This window comes from Cuculus canorus, chromosome 19 (assembly GCF_017976375.1).
Source record: "Cuculus canorus isolate bCucCan1 chromosome 19, bCucCan1.pri, whole genome shotgun sequence".
NCBI lineage: Eukaryota > Metazoa > Chordata > Aves > Cuculiformes > Cuculidae > Cuculus > Cuculus canorus.
In genome coordinates, this window is record NC_071419.1 from 11,156,126 (window position 1) to 11,174,071 (window position 17,946).

Sequence of the window (17,946 nt, forward strand, 5' to 3'; positions counted from 1 at the left end):
CACCCGCCCCTCGATTTAGTCTCCGCCTCCTCACCGCAGACCCCGTTGTTAGCCCCGCCCCCAATCAAGAACACGCCCCTTTTAACACCGCCCCATCAGCCCCGAACTCCCTCTAGCCCCGCCCCCTCAGCTCAGACCCCGCCTAGATAGCCCCACCCCTTCCTAGCCACTCCCCCGCTCAGCCCCAGCCCCGCCCATTTACCCCGCCCCTCAGTGCAAACGCCGTCCCATTAGCCCCGCCCCTCCTGCTCGCGGCGCCATCGCAGCAGCAGCGGCGCGAAGTAGGTGATGATGGTGTCTGCGCCTGCGGGGAGAGAGCGTTGGCTGCGGCACCGGCCGGGGGGCACCGTCCCCCGAGGGTACCGACCGGGGTGTGGGGAGCCGGGCCCGCCCGCCTCACCTGCACGCCGGAACGCTGTCATGGCCTCCGTGACTGCAGCCTGCAGGCTGAAGGCTCCGGCCTGTGCGCCGTGCCACAGCATGGCGTACTCGCCCGACACATGGTACACGGACAGCGGCAGCGACGGGTGCTGAGCGGCTGCCGTCAGTGCTGCCCTGTGCTCCCAGTGCCGTCCAGAGCAGCACCAGTGCCACCCCAGTGCTGCCCAGAACTACCCAGTGCTCCCAGAGGGGCCCCACTGCTGCCCTGGTGCTCCCAAAGGGGTCCCAGTGCCACCCAGTGCTTCCAAAGGAGCCCCACTGCTGCCCAGTGCCACCCCAGTGCTCCCAGAGGGACCCCAGTGCTCCCAGTGCCTCTCAGAGCAGCGCCAGTGCCACCCAGTGCTCCCAGACAGGCCCCACTGCTGCCTCAGTGCCGCTCCAGTGCACCCAGAGGGATCCCAGTGCCATCCTAGTGCTGTCCCAATGCGGCCCAGAGCCACCCAGAGCTCCCAGTGCCACTCAGAGCAGCACCAGTGCCACCTCAGTGCTGTCCCAGTGCCGCCCAGAGCCATCCAGTGTTCCCAAAGGGGCCCCACTGCTGCCCCAGTGCCACCTCAGTGGTCCCAGAATAGACCTAGTGCCACCCAGTGCCCCTAGAGGGGCTCCAGTGCCACCCTAGTGCTTTCCCAGTGCTGCCCAAGTGCTCCCAGGGGGGCCCCAGTGCCACCCTAGTGCCGCCCAGTGCTCCCAGAGGGGCGCCAGTGCTGTCCCAGTGCCACCCCACTGCTCCCAGAGGGGCCCCAGTGCCACCCTAGTGCTGTCCCAGTGCCGCCCCAGTGCCATCCCAATAGCTCCCCAGTGCCCCTAGATGGGCCCCAGTGCCACCCTAGAGCCCCCAGAGCAGCCCCAGTACCACCCCAGTGCTCCCAGAGCAGCCCCACTGCCTACACCACTGCAGTGCCCCCAGAGGGGGCCAGTTCTCATCCCAGTGCTCCCAGAGGGACTCCACATCCCACCCATCCCTGTAGCCACAGCCCTGGCCCCTCGGTTTGGGTCTCAGCCATTCCAGCTGCTCACTTTGCCTCCCCATCCCTGCCCGGGCCACCCAGTGCCCTCGCTGGCCCAGGCCACGCTTACTCGGTCCTTGACGTCCCTCACAAGGTCCAGGTAGGGCAGCCCCGGCTTCACCATCAGCATGTCTGCTCCCTCCCGCACATCACGGTCCTGCAGGGGAACACACGTGGCCCCGGCTGCTGGGGGTGGGAGGTTTTCCAGCAAAATGGTTTTCCCCAGCAGCTTCAAGCAGGCCCAGTGCCCACCCCAGTGCTTCCAGAGGGGCCCTACTGCCCCTGGATTGGCTCCAGTGCCACCCCAGTGCTCCCAGAGGGGTCCCAGTGCCCACCCCAGTGCTCCCAGAGAGGTGCCAACGTCCCCAGTGCAACCCCAGTGCTTCCAGAGAGGCCTCAGTGCCTCCAGATGGGCTCCAGTGCCCACGTCAGTGCTCCCAAGGGTCCCCAGTGCTCCCAGGGGGGTCCCAGTGCCCACACTTGTGCTTCCAGAGGGGCCCCAATGTCCCCAGAATGGCTCCAGTGCCGCCCCAGGGTGCCCAGAGGGGCCCCAGTGCCACCCCAGTGCTTCCAGAGCAGTCCCAGTGCCACTTCAGTGCCCCCAGAGGGGTCCCAGTGCCCATCCCAGTACCCCCGGATGGGCTCCAGTGCCCACTCCAGTGGTCCCAGAGGGGCTGCCAGCACAGGGTGCCATAGGTCCCCGCTCTCCGTCAGGATGATGGGCTTCCTATCTCCTGGGGTGCTCCCACTCCTGACCCAACGCTGTGCCCCGCGGTACTGCCCGGGCTCTCACCACAGCACGCATCGCCAGGCCCCTGGCGCCTGGGGGCAGCTGGTAGCATCGCCGGTCTCCGAAGGCGGGTTTGGATAATGCAGCGTCCCTGGAGATGGGGCAGAGAGCAGGGCATGAAGACCCACACGTCTCCGTGTGCCCCACAAAGTTTCAGAAATGTGAAGAGCCACAAAGATTGAGCCATCACAGCCAGGAGAAGGGAGGCTCCATGATCCCGCTCAGTGCCCCGGCATCACTCTGGGAGGTCCAGCAGGCTCAGGCTGGCGCTGGGAGCTGCTTGTCAACACTCGCTGTCCCCCCTGTGCCCAGCAGCAGGGGTAAAATCACATCAAACATTTTCCTTTTTCTCTTTTCCAAGGCAGGTCCACCAGGGACACCCGAACGGGGCCAGGTCTTTCTTGGGATGAGGTCTAATAGCTGATCAAGCTGAGACCTGTCCCCAAAGCCACACTTTGACAACACCGGCACCTGTGATTCCCTTCTTCCAGCTCCCTCCCTGCCACGAGCACCCATGGCAAGAAGGGCTGGGCAGGAAGATCACCCATGGTTCTCTTCCCACCAGCCAGCCTCTGCTGGGCATGGTATGTTTGTCTCTTTTGCACTGAGAAGTAGGAGGAGAGCACTCCAAAGCGACCAGCGTGGTCCCAGCTGTGGCCCAGGCTCTGGCTGAGTCCCATTCTCAAAAAAACTATCTGGGAACACTGCTCCTGGCCATCCCAGTGCCAGCTGGAGACAGTCCTGGCTGAGGGACAATCCCAGGACAGACCCACCTGAAGGGACCGTAGAAGCAGGAAGCAAACTTGGCGCTGTAGCTCATCACCGAGACCTGCAGAGGAGCGCGGAGCCATCAGGGCCAGAAGCTCCCTGCATCTGTTTTATACAGATGCATCCCTGCTCCTGTTTTATACGCTGCCCCACGTCCTCCTTCCCCTGCCAGAGGCCTGGCACCTCGTTGTCCCCATGTCTAGCCAAGGACACTCCCTTCCTACGTGCACCGGGGCAGGGAAATGACTGCTGTGTGTCCTGGGCAAAGTGAGGGTTTGCTTCTCCCACCGCTTGCCCAGGTTCCAGCGTGGCACAGCCTCTCTGTGGACGTTGCTCCGGCTTTGGTGCACACAGCTCCCATGCTCACCTTGTTGCCCAAGTCATTGGAGATCAGTGCCTTCTTTATGGCCCCGATGCGCCCATCCATCATATCTGAGGGGGCAACGATGTGGCAGCCTGCAGGGAAAGACCGGAGACGCTGAGAAGTGTCCGAGGCTGGGATTCTGCTTGCAGGAGGAGGTGACCCCAGGGCCAAAGGGGCCCCTGGTGCCTGCAGCTCCACCAGGACCAGTGTGTGGAGGGCAGCGGGAGCCTCTCCCAGCTCGGAGCAAAAGCACTCCCAGCTGGAGCTGGGCCTGGTTTGCTTTTGGGCAAGTCTGTGAGAATCAGACTCAGGTACCGCTGCGAGCAGACTCCCCACCTGCTTTGGCGTAGGCCAGTGCCACTTCTGCCAGCCGCTGGCAGCTGATCTCGTTCTGGATGGTGCCATCTTGACGCAGGATACCTAGGAGATAAACCTGGGGTGAGATGAGGGGCTGGATGGCCAACTGGCTTTATCCCAAGGGTGAGAGCACGGGTTTTTTCTACAGAGACCAGAGAATCACGGAGTGGTTGGGGTTGGAAGGGAACTCAAAGCTCAACCAGTTCCAACTCCCACTGGATCACGGGCTCCAAGCCCCATCCAACCTGGCCTTGAACACCTCCAGGGATGGGACAGCCACCACTTCTCTGAGCAAGCTGGGCCAGTGAGAGATGCTCAGAACAACAGTGGAGAACAATGCCAGAGAGTTGGATTAAGGGCAACAGGACCAGGAGACCAGCAATGTTGCCCTCTGGGGAGTGGACACCACACGTGGGTGCTCCAGGGAAGGGAAGACTGAGACGGGGTGCACAGACAGGCACTAAAACAGATTCAGATGGCAAGGGAGTGGGTAGATGACTTAATCAGCCGTGCCTTCCACCCCACTCTCAAAACGTAGGAGTGATTTCCCAGGCCCAACTGTACCACTACTGGGGAGCCAAGGCTTGGGGCAGGAGCTGGTCAGGCCCTACCAGCCCCTGGAGCTCCTCAGCAGAAAACAGCAAACCTCGGAGACTTGCAGACCCAGGAAGATGCCCAAAGCGGAGCCCTGTGCACTCACCACAGTGTCCATGGGAGGTGTAAGGGCACAAGCAGACATCGCAGGCAATAAGCAGCTCTGGGAAGGTGGAGCGGATCTTCTTGATTGCCTGGATGGCAGGTGTGTCGTCTGCATCAGCAGCAGAGCCTCTCTCATCCTGTGGGAAGAGAAATGCAGCAGTTCTGCCCAGGAAATATTTTCTGAATGTTGAGACCCTTTAAAACAGAGCAGTGTGACCAGTACGATGGAAAAGGGTGACAGACCAGTGTCCCTCACAGGGAGTGTGGGTCTGAGGGCAAGGCTTCTGGGAGCTTTTCAGGTGTTGCTACAGTCTCCTATCCCATGCTGCTTTGCTGAGCAAGGAAAAGCACACCCAGAGACCCCAAACTGGCCCTGTTTGATCGGGACCCCAGCCCTATACTGCTCTCCCCACACTCAGCTACCTCAAGCCTCCGTCACCTCCACGCACGCTGACCTTGTGGACCTTGCTGGGCACACCGAAGATGAGCACACACTTCAGACCATCTTCAACAAGGGGACGCAGCATCTCCTCCAGTTTGTTGACTCCATACCTGAGAAGAGCAAAGTGAAGGGGGCTGCCAGGCACCCCAAGCTGCTCCGCGGGGAGAGCTGGCCTGTGACCTAGGTGCTGGTCTGCGCCCGATCCAGCATCCACAAGCATCCACACCAAGAAGCAGCAGCTGGAGCTACAAGGGAGGTGTTGCCTGAACAATGGGAGGAACAATTCAGGGCCTTATCTGGGGCTACAGGAGCGTTATCTACCCAGCATGGACACTCTTTGCTCTGAAAGGACAAACAGGCCCTGCCCTTGGATCCCTTATCTTGCCTTCCTGGTTGTGGATCCAGCCCACCTCCCCACAGGACCATTCCCTGGGGCCTCTCTGACCACAGCCCTGCTAATGCAGCAGCAGATGAAGACAGGAGCCACCAGTCCAGCTAGAACACAGGACCAGAGCCCGTGATCTTGCACAGATTTTCTCGCTGCTGCTGGAAACCCCATTTGCTTCCAGCTTCCCTGTGTGCCCAGCATGCTCCGTGTGACAACATACAAAGGTTTTGGGAATCACAAGACCGTGGTATTATTGCTGCCAGTACTGCTACTTTCCCAGCATCCCCAGTACAATTCTTTCCACCCCCTTGGCAGAAAAATGCTCCTGCCCTGCCTGAGGCTGAGGGATCTCCAAGGCAGGGATTACAGAGGGTTGGCCCTGGCCCATGCTCATCTCAGGCCACGCATCAGCCCAGCTCGGGCACGGCAGCGACTGGCACGCAGCTCAGAGGGGCTGGTTCTTACCTGGCTTGTCCAGGGAGGCTGGGGATCGGCTCCACTGCGTCAGGGCTGTCCCTGCAGGAGGTGGATGGGACAGAGAGGTGAGGGCTGGGCATGAGGAAGAAGCCCCTACCCAAGGCTTGTCCATGGGGAATCTTTTGGGAAGTCCAAACCTAAGCCAGTCAGCCTGAGCTTGGTCCATCCCTAACCCAGAGAGCCAGGGCTCACTCACGTGACAAAGATGGGGTAGATGAGGTTGGAAGCATCAAAGGTGGCTGCCGTGCACTGCCAGGAGCGTAGCACCGGGTGGAAGTAGCCACTGTGAAGCACAGAGTCTACCTGCATCTTGGTCCTTCACTGGGAGGCTGTGGAAGGAGATTCTGAAACACCAAAGAGACCGGCAGGCTGGTCAGTGGCCGTGTCCTCGTAAAGCTGTTGGCATACGCAAGGAGCAGGCTGAGATCCAGGCAGACACTGCACAAGGTCCCTGTTCTGCTCCAGGCACAGGTGGGGAGCGTGTGCTGCAGGACAGGCAGCTTCATCCCAGCTCTCCTGGGGCTGGGTGGGTGATGCTGGACCCCGTACCAGTAGTTACAGCACCCCATTTCCATCAACAGCGATGATGCTGACGCCTCCCCAAAAAACCTCCCAATCCTGTGTGTGAAACCACTAATTTACAGCCACCAGCATCCTCCTGCAGCAGAACCACATTCACATGGTTTAGTGCTACCACGCTCCCCAGGCTCCATCTGCTCTGGCTTGCGTAATGTACCAGCAGTTTTCTAACGATGAGACAGTCATTGCTTAATTTGCTGTATAATACTTTTGTTAACGCTGTATAATTGTGTAATACTCAAAAGTATGCTCTGCACAGCACAACGTTATTGACAGCCATGGGGTACAGGGGTAATTACAGAAGGGCAGGGCACAGGGTCAGGGAGAGGTGCAGGATCATAGAACCATGGAATGGGTTGGGTTGGAAGGGACCTCAAAGCCTATCCAGTTCCACTCCCTGCCATGGGCAGGGACACTGGATCTGGCTGCTCCAAGCCCCATCCAACCTGGCCTTGAACCCCTCCAGGGATGGGGCAGCCACCACTGCTCTGGGCAGCCTGGGCCAGGGCCTCCCCACCCTCATCGTGAAGAATTTCTCTTTAATGTCTAATCTAAATCCTCTTCCTTCCAACTTAAAGCCCCTTGTCCTGTCACTCCAGGCCCTTGCAAAAATCCTTCCCCAGCTTTCTTGTAGCCCCTTCAGGTAGTGGAAGCTGCTCTAAGGTCTCCCCAGAGCCGTCTCTTCTCCAGGCTGAACAACCCCAACTCTCTCAGCCTGTCCTCACAGCAGAGGTGCTCCAGCCCTCTGATCATCTTCATATCTTCCTCTGGACCTTCTAACAGTTCACTTCTTCTGTTGGGGGTTCCAGAACAGGACACAGGACTCCAGGCGGGGTCTCAGGAGAAGAGAGAGCGGAGCAGAATCACCTCCCTCGACCTGCTGGCCACGCTTCTTTGATGCAGCCCAGGATCAAATTTACGTGCCAAAGACCCTTCAGATATCCTACTGCTGAGCCAAATCCTCAGCTTGTATTGGGCTACCCCGGTGCATCAGGCACTTGGAATAGGGGGGCATTGCCTTCAGTCTTGGGAGTCTTGGGGATGGGGAAAAAGGCATCTCGCAGTTTCTCACAGGTTTACATGTACAAAACCGCTGTATAAAAAAAAATCGGGGGATGCAGAGCAGCTGACAGGCACGCTGGCAGCCTCACGGCATCACTTGGCAAGGAATTTTTAGTCCTGGAAAACTGCTGCTCCAGTTCTTACTCGCAGGGAAGGGACAGTCCTTGCGTGAACTGGAGTTGGCAGCTCCAGAGCAGTGATTGGGCTTCAGGCTGGGCTTCAGCGATCGCAAACAAAGGGCTCAGTGAACAAAACCCACCTCGAGAATCCAAATAATGCTTTAAACAGTTAATCCCATGGGGTGGGACTGGAGGCACCTGACTCTGTATGGCACAGATAGAGGCCACAACTCCAGAAACTGCTCTCTCTGGGGAAGGAGGAGCTGGGCACTGCGCGGAATTGCAGAGCGGAGATAACCCCCAGGACGGGTGGGCCCCAGCTGCCCTGGTCCCACAGCAGAACTGGGGCCCTCCTGACGAGCCCCAAATGCAGGTGAAGCTGCTGTCAGCCAAAGGGTCCCTTGCCCACACAGGGCATCCAGTTGGACCACAGCACTGAGGTCTTATGTCCACTGGACACCCCACTGCTACCTGGGGAAACACAACAGGGATGCAAGGACAACAAAAGTGCATGAGAAGGGGGTGATGCACCCCTTATTTTACATCCTAGAGCAGGGCTGTTTCCCCCAAGATCCCCTCAGGGCTCCCTGCAGAGCGCACACATCTCTTTCTTCAACATCCAAGACCCAAATCTGTATTTCTAAAGCAATTTGCTTCATACACACCAGAGCGCCCGTACAGAGGAGTTTAAAATAAGCCCTGCAGCCCCTCCCAAGCAAAGGGCTCTACAGCAGAGTGGTTTCACCTTTGCTCCTCCACACCAGCCCTGCGAGGGACAGCCTAAACCCACAGCACCCGAACGCACAGCAGCGCAGCCTCTGGGTGCCTCGCTGTATTCCAGGGAGGAGAAGCAACAGCAAAACAAGACCCATGCACACACTGCCCCGCTGCCCGCACTAACACAGATCAAACAACCCAGTGGGTGGATGAAGCCAGACCCACCGCGTGCCAGCGCTGAGCTCCAAAGGTCTCTTCCAGCACTGCCAAGCCCGCAGCAGCCAAGCTTTCCAGCTGCTTTCCAGCATTTTAGGATATGGAAACAGATGCAGCCTCATCCTTTGATGCACAACTATTGACCTGGTGTCCTGGAGCCATGCAAGCTCCTGAAATTCCAGGTGGGAGAAGGGATGGACTAGAGCCCTACTAGGAAAGTGGAGCTCTCTGGGGAGACACCAGATCAGCGGTTAATTAAGTCACTAACAAGGGTCAGGATGCTACCCAAGAAGGTACCCAAGATGTTACTGCTAGATTTCACCTTCCAGGTGGGCTTGATACTGAAAATGCCAGCAAATAAACTAAGACCCGTTTTTGAGTTTTAGAAAGCAAGCACCCTTTATCAGGCCTGGGCAATGTGAAGAGTGATCTCCATCAATCTCACGCAGCGAGACAAGAGCTGGGGACAGAACGTATTTCCCACTTACATGCATATGGATAAGTTTTCCCAGAAATCTTATGCATATTCTATTACTTTCCAAGGACTAATTTTAGTGTTGCTATGAATCATAGAATAGTTTGGGTTAGAAGGGACCTTAAACATCATCTAGTTCCAACCTTATGAACTTCACAACAGTCAAATCTCTTGCTCTTCTGGAGCTGGCTCCAGCTCTGCCTCACCTTGCGTTTGAGACAGGGAGAGACTGCAAACAGAGGGAATTGCAGACACCTCTGTTCAGTACAGATCAGACTGAACACAAGACATAAGTGTCTGGAAAAACATTACTTGAAAAAAAAAATATGCTATAAACTCCATGCTGCCTGAGGGACAGTCTGCCCAACTTTCAAAAAAATACAGTGACTTGGATGAATTTTACTTTAACTTAAAGCATAGAATGGTTTGGGTTGGAAAGGACCTCAAAGCCCATCCATTTCTGCTCCCTGCCATGGGCAGGGACACCTCCCACTGGATGGGGGCTCCAAGCCCCATCCAACCCGGCCTTGAACACCTCCAGGGATGGGGCAGCCACCACTGCTCTGGGCAACCTGAGCCAAGGCCTCCCCACCCTCACAGCAAAACATTTCTTCCTAAAATGTCATCTCAATCTCCCTTCTTTCAGCTGAAAACAATTCCTCCTTGTCCTTCCCAACACTCCCTGAACAAGAGCCCCTCCCCAGCTTTCCTGGAGCCCCTTTCAGCTCTGGAAGCTGCTCTAAGGTCTCTCTGGAGCCTTCTCCTCTCCACGCTGAAGAACCCCAACTCTATGGTCGATGTACCCTGAAGGTATCCGGCCACGAACGCCACGGTCACACAACACTTGATACCGGATAAAGAACGCCTGAGAGTCAGGCAAAACTGATTTCAGGGGTAACGCAGAACAATTACTCAACATTCATAAATTGAGTGTTAGATAAGTTATTGTTGACACTTTTACCATAGCAATATTTTCTCTTCCTGTAACAGATCTAGTAACAATTACTCAACATCCATAAATCAATAGCAGAGGTGCTCCAGCCCTTGGATCACCCTTACAGCCTCCTCTGAACCCATTCCAACACTTCCATCTCCTTATGCTGAGCATTCCAGAACTGGACACAACACTCCAAAAAGAAATATATTCCACTTTTTTTTATAATTACAATTCCTTTTTCCTTTTCGCACCAAGCTCTGGAAGCTGAGGGATGCTCCAGGGGGACGTTGTCACTGCATTGCAAGCTGAGGGGCAGCTCAGGACCGATTGCAACCTGCAGCTCGGTGCTTTGCACCGGTAATTGAGGTCAGCGAGCAATCGAACCTTGCCGGGGGTCACCTCCAGCTGCTTGCACGCTCCTTCCCCAGCCAAGCCTTATCCCTGCAAACCCATTCCCACCTCCTGGAACCCTCCAAAGAGCCGGGGTCAAGGACCGGGGGGCGTTCGCCCCGGCTCCGGTCCCCCCGATCCCCGTCCCCGGCCTCAGCCGCTCACTCACCCAGCGCGTCGCGCTCCGTCGGCGCAATTTGCATAACCACACCCCTTCGTTTGCATAGACACGCCCCCAGGCCCGCCGCGCTGGGAGATGGCGGGAAGTCTCGCGCGGCTTCGCGCGCGGGAAAAGGGAGGGAGGGGAGATAATGGAGCGGGGTTGGGGGGGGGGATGGGGGAGGTTGGAGTGGGGGGGGTTGGGGTGCTGAGAGGGATGGAATAGGGCTTTGGGGTGCTGAGAGGGGCGTTAAACAGAGTTAGGGGGTTGGAGCAGGGCTTTGGAGTGCTGGGGGAAGCATGGAGCAGTGTTTTGGGGTGATGGAGCGGGGCTTTGGGGTGCTGCAGGGACATGGAGCAGAGATGGAGGTGCTGGAGGGGTCTAGACTAGGGTTTTGGGGTGCTGAGGGGGATGGTATAGGGCTGGAATAGGGCTGGGGCAGGGTTTTGGGTTGCTGAGGGGCATGGAGGAGAGCTGAGGGGGGTCAGGAGTAGGGCTTTGGGGTGCTGAGGGGGGCTGGAGTAGGAAATTATTGTGTTGGGAGGGTATGGAACAGGGCTGGAGGGGTCTGGAGTAGGGCTTTGGGGGTCTGGAGCAGGGCTCGGGTGCTGGACAGGCATGGAGCACTGTTTTGGGGTGATGAAGGGGGAGCTGGAGCTGGGCTTTGGGGTGATGGAGGGGTGCAGGGCAGGGCTGAGGGGGTTGAGCAGAGCTGGGGTGCTGTGGGGGCCAAGAGACAGGCTTTGAGGTTCAGAGAGGACTGGAGCAGGACTGGGCATGCTGAGGGGGCAAGGAGCTGGGTTTTGGGGTGCTGGGGTTTGGCCAGTCCCAAGGAGAACCGGAGCTGTGCCACAACCCTTGCCGCAGGTGCCGTTTTCTTGTTCTCATAAGAGTGAGGGAGACACAGGGATTGGGAATCTCCCAGTTCTTTCAAAGCTTTATGCTTCCCTCACTGCTTGCACACAAAGGCTGGGGTGCAGCAGCCTTCACCCTCCCTTTGCTGTCATAGAATCATAAAATGGTTTGGGTTGGAAGGGACCTTAAAGATCATGCAGTTCCACCCCCCTTCCACGGGCAGGGACACCTCCCACTGGATCAGGCTGCCCAGGGCCCATCCAACCTGGCCTTGAACACCCCCAGGGATGGGGCAGACACAGCTTCCCTGGGCAACCTGGGCCAGGGCCTCACCACCTTCATGGTGAAGAAATTCTCCCTTATGTCCAGTCTAAATCTGCTCCTCTCCAGTTTATACCCATTGCCCCTCATCCTATCACCAGAAGCCTTTGTGAACAGTCCCTCCCCAGCTTTCTTGTACCCCCTCCAGATATTGGAAGGTCACTATAAGGTCTCCTGGGAGCCTTCTCTTCTCCAGGCTGAACAAGCCCAACTCTCTCAGCCTGTCCTTGGATGGGAGGTGCTCCAGCCCCCCGATCATCTTTGTAGCCTCCTCTGGACCCGTTCCAACAGCTCCATATCCTCCTTCTGTTGAGGATTCCAGACCTGGACACAATACTCCAGATGAGGTCTCCCAAGAGAGGAGTAGAGGGGCAGAATCCCCTCCTTGCCCTGCTGGCCACGCTGCTTTGGATGCAGCCCAGGACACGGTTGGTCTTCTGGGATGCGAGCGAGCACACATTGCCGGTTCATGTTGAGCTTCTCATCAATGGGCACCCCAAGTCCTTCCCCTCAGGGCTGCTCTCAATCACCTCATCCCCCATCGTGTCCCGAAATCGGGAATTGCCCCAAGCCAGGTGTAAGACCTCGCCCTTGGCCTGGCTGAACCTCATGAGGCCAAGTGATGTTGTCTGCTCCATGAAATATTCCATAGGGAGTTTGCCTTTGCCGCACAATCAGATGGGTGCTTACCAACCACCACCAGCTCATTTCATTACCTACACAAATCAGGGACTCCAGTTATGTAAAAAAATCTGTCTTTTATTTAGATATTGTTCCCTTCTGGAATATGTACTGGGGGGGGGGAGGGCTGCGAAGAGAAAAAGGGCTGGAAAGCAGGACTTTTTGTACTGGAGATCTTGGGAAGACATCGTCAGCTCAGGCTTTTCATCTCCAACTGACTGCACACCAGAAGAAATCCTGGTTGGATTGCTTTTTCCAGATGTTGGGCTTTGTGTGGGGAAAAGCATCATGCATAAAGGCTGGGGAGCTCCGCATCCATGTTTTTGTGAAAAGGACGTTCCTCACAGGTGCTGTTTTAGAACTGCACAGACACCAAATCAGTGGGTTTTACTCCAACGTACCTTTTATTCAGGTATAAAAGAACAAACCCGCACGAGTACTAGGAGCACACACTGCTTGTTTCAACCCATCATCCTTGAAGGAGATGCTTTAAACCCACAGGCTGCCTTTCCTGGGTAGAACTGTCCCACCCTCCTGCCTCTGATTGCACTGGGATGCAGTCTGCACCTCTGGAATGACCGGTGAAGGCCAAAGAGGGATCTCTGACGGACCTGGTCCATTCCAGTTGGGGAAAAAAAACCTAACAGATCACTCTGTTCTACCACACTTGAACTCTGCCAACTCCAGCCTGACTGGAGGGGCTGCAGCTCCACGAAGGAGGGACAGGAGGTGAAAGCATCCAACCCTGGGCTGCCCTGCAGTAACATACATGTGATAGAGCCGCCTTTTAGCATCCCGATACACATTTCAGCCATTACTTTTGCTTCATAGTCTTAATAATTCATTCCTCTTGGTCTCCAAGGAGAAAGCGAGCACTTTCGGTATACGGTTTACATGGTAAGTGTTGTGGAGTTTTGGCTAGAGGTTGATTGGGGGAGGAAGTCAGCCGAGAGGACTGCTGGTCCTTGTCCAGTTGTGCCATGCTGCTGCATCCGGCCGGGAAGACACAGTACCGCTGTCACAGCTCCAGCGGGAAGAGAAGGCACAGCCAGAATGCAGGAAAGTGAAGGAAAAAAACAAGTCACTTGGGTAAAAACCTCAAATGTTCAGCTTCTGAGCCTCCTGATATCATCTAAACCCCAATGGGTTAATGATTCAGCCCCTGACTTGATTGAACCAGCTTATTCAAGTGTCTCTCAAGTTCTCCTGGCCAGCTTCTGTGCTGAACATCTGATGATGTTTTTTTCCTCTATTTCAAAGCCAACCCACCATGAAGAGCCTGGTCCAGCTGCTGCCTGGCCAGAACCCCTGAGGGTGCCAAGCCTCTGGGCTCGGAGAAGCCATACTTCCTCGGGAAAAGCTTTAGCCAAAGTCCTTTGTGTCCAAGTGAAAGTCAAAAGGGGACAGGCCCCTAGGGAACAGTACAAAGCTCTAGTGGAAACACGAGGAGACCCAGTGAGGTTGATCTACAGCATTTGTGTCCCTCTGAACAATACCCAGCCCCTGCACGTGTCTCGATAGCAAGCTCAGTTGTCCACTTCCTCTTCATCATTTTGCTCTTCCTCCTCCATCCTTTCGTCATCATCATCATTCTCTTCCTCTCGGCTCTTATCTTGCTCCTCTGAGTCTGCCTTCTTGTCTTTATCTTTCCTTGCTTCTTTCTTTCCTTTCTGCTCACGCCTGTAAACTAAAAAAGAGCAAGCACTGAAAAATGGTGAGTGTTTCCACATCGGGAAGGGCACAGGAACTGCAGGCCAATGTCTGCTTGCTCTCCAGGCTCACAAGGGGAGCGGTGGATTCAAGGCAGTGACTCGCCCTGTTCTTGGAGTTGGGCTGAGCAGCTCCATGGGAAATAAATCAGGTGAAGTTTCAGCAGAAAAAGGCTGAAAAGGATGCAGGAGCTAACACCCTGGAGGCGTTCAAGGCCAGGTTGGATGGGACCTTGAGCATCCTGATCTAGTGGGAGGTGTCCCTGCCCATGGCAGGGGGGTTGGAACTGGATGGGCTTTGAGGTCCCTTCCAACCCAAACTATTCTGTGATTCTAGGATTCTATTGACCGGCAGCACCCAGGACTTCCCTCACCTAAACATAAAAGGGGTTGATAGAGGACGAGACTTTCTCAATCCTCATCAGTTGTGGAATAATGGTATCCCAGTTCTGCATATCATTTATTCCCCAGGCAACCTGCAGAGTAGGAGGACACTGGGCAAAGAGAAGAGAAACAAGACAGGCAAGTCAGTGTTGCTTGTCCAGCGCTGGAGGAAAACAGGACTTGGTGCTGCTCAGACCCCGCTTGACATGAACCAAGGATGATACCTTCCAGGGATTCTTTCAAAGGGGCTACAAAGCGCTGAAACTCCATCTCCTCCATGGCAGACAGAACATCGCTAGCATTCAGCGTTTTTCTCTTCCCCTTCATGGCAAAGTTGTTTGCGCTGTCAAGAACAAGAAGAAAAACAGAGTTAATCGGTACTGTCATTGATTTAGTCTTGTTTATTAAAGTCACAATCAAGTAAAAAAAAAACCATCTCCCCAACAGTGAGGGTTTTTTCATCAGTTCAAGATCCCTCCTCGTTCGCGGTGGTTGGCTGTGCTCACCTAGCTGCACTACTCGCCCATACATTGGTTTCCTGCTTGCACGGCCCTTTTGTACAACAGGAGGATGTCTGGATGTTGGCTGTAAGATGACAATTCCGCAAAGCCCTGGGAGAACGTAATTCTCGAGAAGTACGAGCCGCCACGGTGTATTCAGTCACCCCAAAGCTGTTACTGTGTCCTCTGTGACCAGCTCCAGGGCTGGCTCAAGCTTGCTGTAACGCAGTGAGCGGCTTGGAGAGGAGCACGGGGCTCTTGCCTTTGCCAGGAAAGGCTGTGCAGCCACACTTCAAGGCTCATGGCACTTTGGGACCCCTCTTGACCCTGGGTTGGGACATCTCTGTGTACAGAGCCCACCAGGGCTTGCTAAGGGCAGTCTGAACTCAACCGCTGCCGCCCGGCACGCTGCGCTAAGGATTGTTCTATTTATATAAGCAGAATTCCAGAAGGAACACCAGACCAGTCTCCGGGACAGCCAGCAGAGAGGTGAATTCTAAATCGACTGCACTTGTTATGTGCTGCAACAAATTCTTACCATGATGTCGCATAAAGCACAAACACGCTTGCTGCTCGAGATATTGCGCTCCGAGCTTCTTTGGAAATATTTACTCCATCAGGAAGCTGAAAAATAAACCCAACTTTTATCAGCAGCTGCTAGAAATAAGTTAAACTTGAACAATTCACCTGTTGGTTCCATGAATGCATTCAGAGGGCTCAGCACAGCTGGAAACCAAATGTTGATCTCAGATGCTATCACAGGAACTTTGATGCCAGCTGAAAACCGGCTGCAATTTGGGGGTTGGAACCGGATGGTCTTTAAGGTCCCTTCCAACCCAAACCAGTCTATGATTCTATGATTTGACCCTGTTCTCTCAAATACATAAAACCTACGCAGAAGTGAAGGAACTTCTAGATCGCTGGTGGCTCTGGCCACCATCTCCAGAGCAATCCTCTAGAATCGTAGAATCATGGAATCATTAAGGTTGGAAAAGACCTCTAAACTCATCCAGTCCAACCGTCAGCCCAACCCCACTGTGCCAACCAAACCATGTCCCGAAGTGCCGTGATCACTGTTATCGAACCCCTCCAGGGATGGAGACCCCACCTCTGCCCTGGGCAGCCTCTGCCAGAGCTTCACCTCTCTGTAAGTGAAGAAATCTTTCCTGTAGCCACGGGTCCACCCGGGGGAGCCCATTGGTAGCCATGGGTCCATCCGGGGAAGCCCAGTCCAGTGGCCACGGGTACATCCAGGGGAGCCCAGCCCGGTGGCCACGGGTCACTCTGGGTGAGCCCAGCCTGGTGGCCACAGGTCCTTCCCGGGGAGCCCATTGGTGGCCACGAATCCCTCCAGGGGAGCCTATTGGTGGCCACGGGTCCTTCCTGGGGAGCCCATTGATGGCCACGGGTCCCTTCGGGGGAGCCCATTGGTGGCCACGGGTGCCTCTGGGGGAACCCATTGGTGGCCACGGGTCCCTCCGGGGGAGCTCATCGGTGGCCACGGGTCCCTCCGGGGGCGCTCATTGTTGGCCACGGGTCCCTCCGGGGGAGCCTATTGGTGGCCACGGGTCCTTCCTGGGGAGCCCATTGATGGCCACGGGTCCCTTCGGGGGAGCCCATTGGTGGCCACGGGTGCCTCTGGGGGAACCCATTGGTGGCCACGGGTCCCTCCGGGGGAGCTCATCGGTAGCCACGGGTCCCTCCGGGGGCGCTCATTGTTGGCCACGGGTCCCTCCGGGGGAGCCCAGCGGTGGCCACGGGTCCCTCCGGGGGAGCCCAGCGGTGGCCACGGGTCCCTCCGGGGGAGCTCATTGGTGGCCATAGGTCCCTCCGGGGAACCCAGCCCGGTGGCCACGGGTCCTTCTCGGGGAGCCCATTAGTGGCCAAGGGTGCCTCCGGGGGAACCCATTGGTGGCCACGGGTCCCTCCCAGGGAGCCCATTGGTGGCCATGGGTCCATCCAGGGGAGCCCATTGGTGGCCACGGGTCCATCCAGGGGAGCCCATTGGTGGCCACAGGTGCCTCTGGGTCCCTCCTGGGGAGCCCATCGGTGGCCACAGGTCCCTCCCAGGGAGCCCATTGGTGGCCATGGATCCATCCAGGGGAGCCCATCGGTGGCTACGGGTCCCTCTGGGGGAGCTCATTGGTGGCCACAGGTCCCTCTGGGGGAACCCAGCCCGGTGGCCACGGGTCCTTCTTGAGGAGCCCATTGGTGGCCACGGGTGCCTCTGGGGGAACCCATTGGTGGCCACGAGGGAGCCCATCGGTGGCCACAGGTCCTTCCGGGGAAGCCCATCCCGGTGGCCACGGGCCCTTCCGGGGACGCCCATGCCGGTGGCCACGGGCACAGCCCTAGGAGCCCATCCCGGTGGCCACGGGCACAGCCCTAGGAGCCCATGCCGGTGGCCACGGGCCTGTCCCGCACTCACCGCCTCTTTGATGATGCGGGTGATAACGGCGTTGGGCAGGTTGAGGTCCTCCGGTCTCTCCGCCATCCCGATCCCGCGCGGGGCCGCCCCGGTCCCGCCCCCCCGAGCAGGCGCAGCGCCACCCGCCCCGCCCTCAGCGGGCAGCGACCGGGGGAACGGGAGGGGATGGGATGGGGGGAGATGGGATAGGGGGAGCAGGGGGTGGGAGCGTCCGGGGCAGGAGGTGGCATGGGGTAGGGTTGGGATGGGATTCTGGGAAGATAAGGTTGGGAGCAGGGCTTGGGATGGGGGAGCGTGGGAGAGGAGTCCCTGGGGAATGGATAGGATGGGAGCCTCCAGGGCAGGAGGTGGGCTGGGGCCCCTGGGGGATGGATAGGATAGGATAGGATAGGATAGGATAGGATAGGATAGGATAGGATAGGATAGGATAGGATAGGATAGGATAGGATAGGATAGGGAAACAGGGGATGGGAGCCTCCAGGACAGGAGATGGGGTAGGGATGGGGTGGGATAGGGAGCAAGGCATGGGATGGGGGAGCCCCTGGGGAATGGACAGGATAGGATGGGGGAACAGGGAATGGGACCCCCCAGCACAGGAGATGGGGTTGGGATGGGATGGGATAGGATAGGATAGGATAGGGAGCAGGGCATGGGATGGGGGACCAACAGCAAGGAGACCT

At 57.0% G+C, this 17,946-nt stretch overlaps 2 protein-coding genes across 2 annotated transcripts; both read right to left on the reverse strand.

Annotated features, from left to right (window-relative positions):
- Nucleotides 1-214: 214 nt before the first annotated feature.
- ALAD (aminolevulinate dehydratase) lies at nucleotides 215-10,482 on the reverse strand. The gene is made up of 11 exons (XM_054083775.1): nucleotides 10,398-10,482; nucleotides 5,930-6,077; nucleotides 5,722-5,772; nucleotides 4,882-4,978; nucleotides 4,428-4,563; nucleotides 3,707-3,790; nucleotides 3,374-3,462; nucleotides 3,012-3,067; nucleotides 2,242-2,329; nucleotides 1,519-1,605; nucleotides 215-530 (listed from the first exon to the last, which is right to left on the reverse strand). The coding sequence occupies exons 2-11, from the start codon at nucleotides 6,040-6,042 to the stop codon at nucleotides 231-233; spliced, it is 1,101 nt and encodes a 366-aa protein (XP_053939750.1). The 5' UTR covers nucleotides 6,043-6,077; nucleotides 10,398-10,482; the 3' UTR covers nucleotides 215-230.
- Nucleotides 10,483-12,375: 1,893 nt separating this feature from the next.
- POLE3 (DNA polymerase epsilon 3, accessory subunit) lies at nucleotides 12,376-17,402 on the reverse strand. The gene is made up of 4 exons (XM_054083776.1): nucleotides 17,267-17,402; nucleotides 15,377-15,462; nucleotides 14,563-14,681; nucleotides 12,376-13,932 (listed from the first exon to the last, which is right to left on the reverse strand). Exons 1-4 carry the CDS (start codon nucleotides 17,330-17,332, stop codon nucleotides 13,772-13,774), a joined length of 432 nt encoding a protein of 143 aa, XP_053939751.1. The 5' UTR covers nucleotides 17,333-17,402; the 3' UTR covers nucleotides 12,376-13,771.
- Nucleotides 17,403-17,946: the final 544 nt, after the last annotated feature.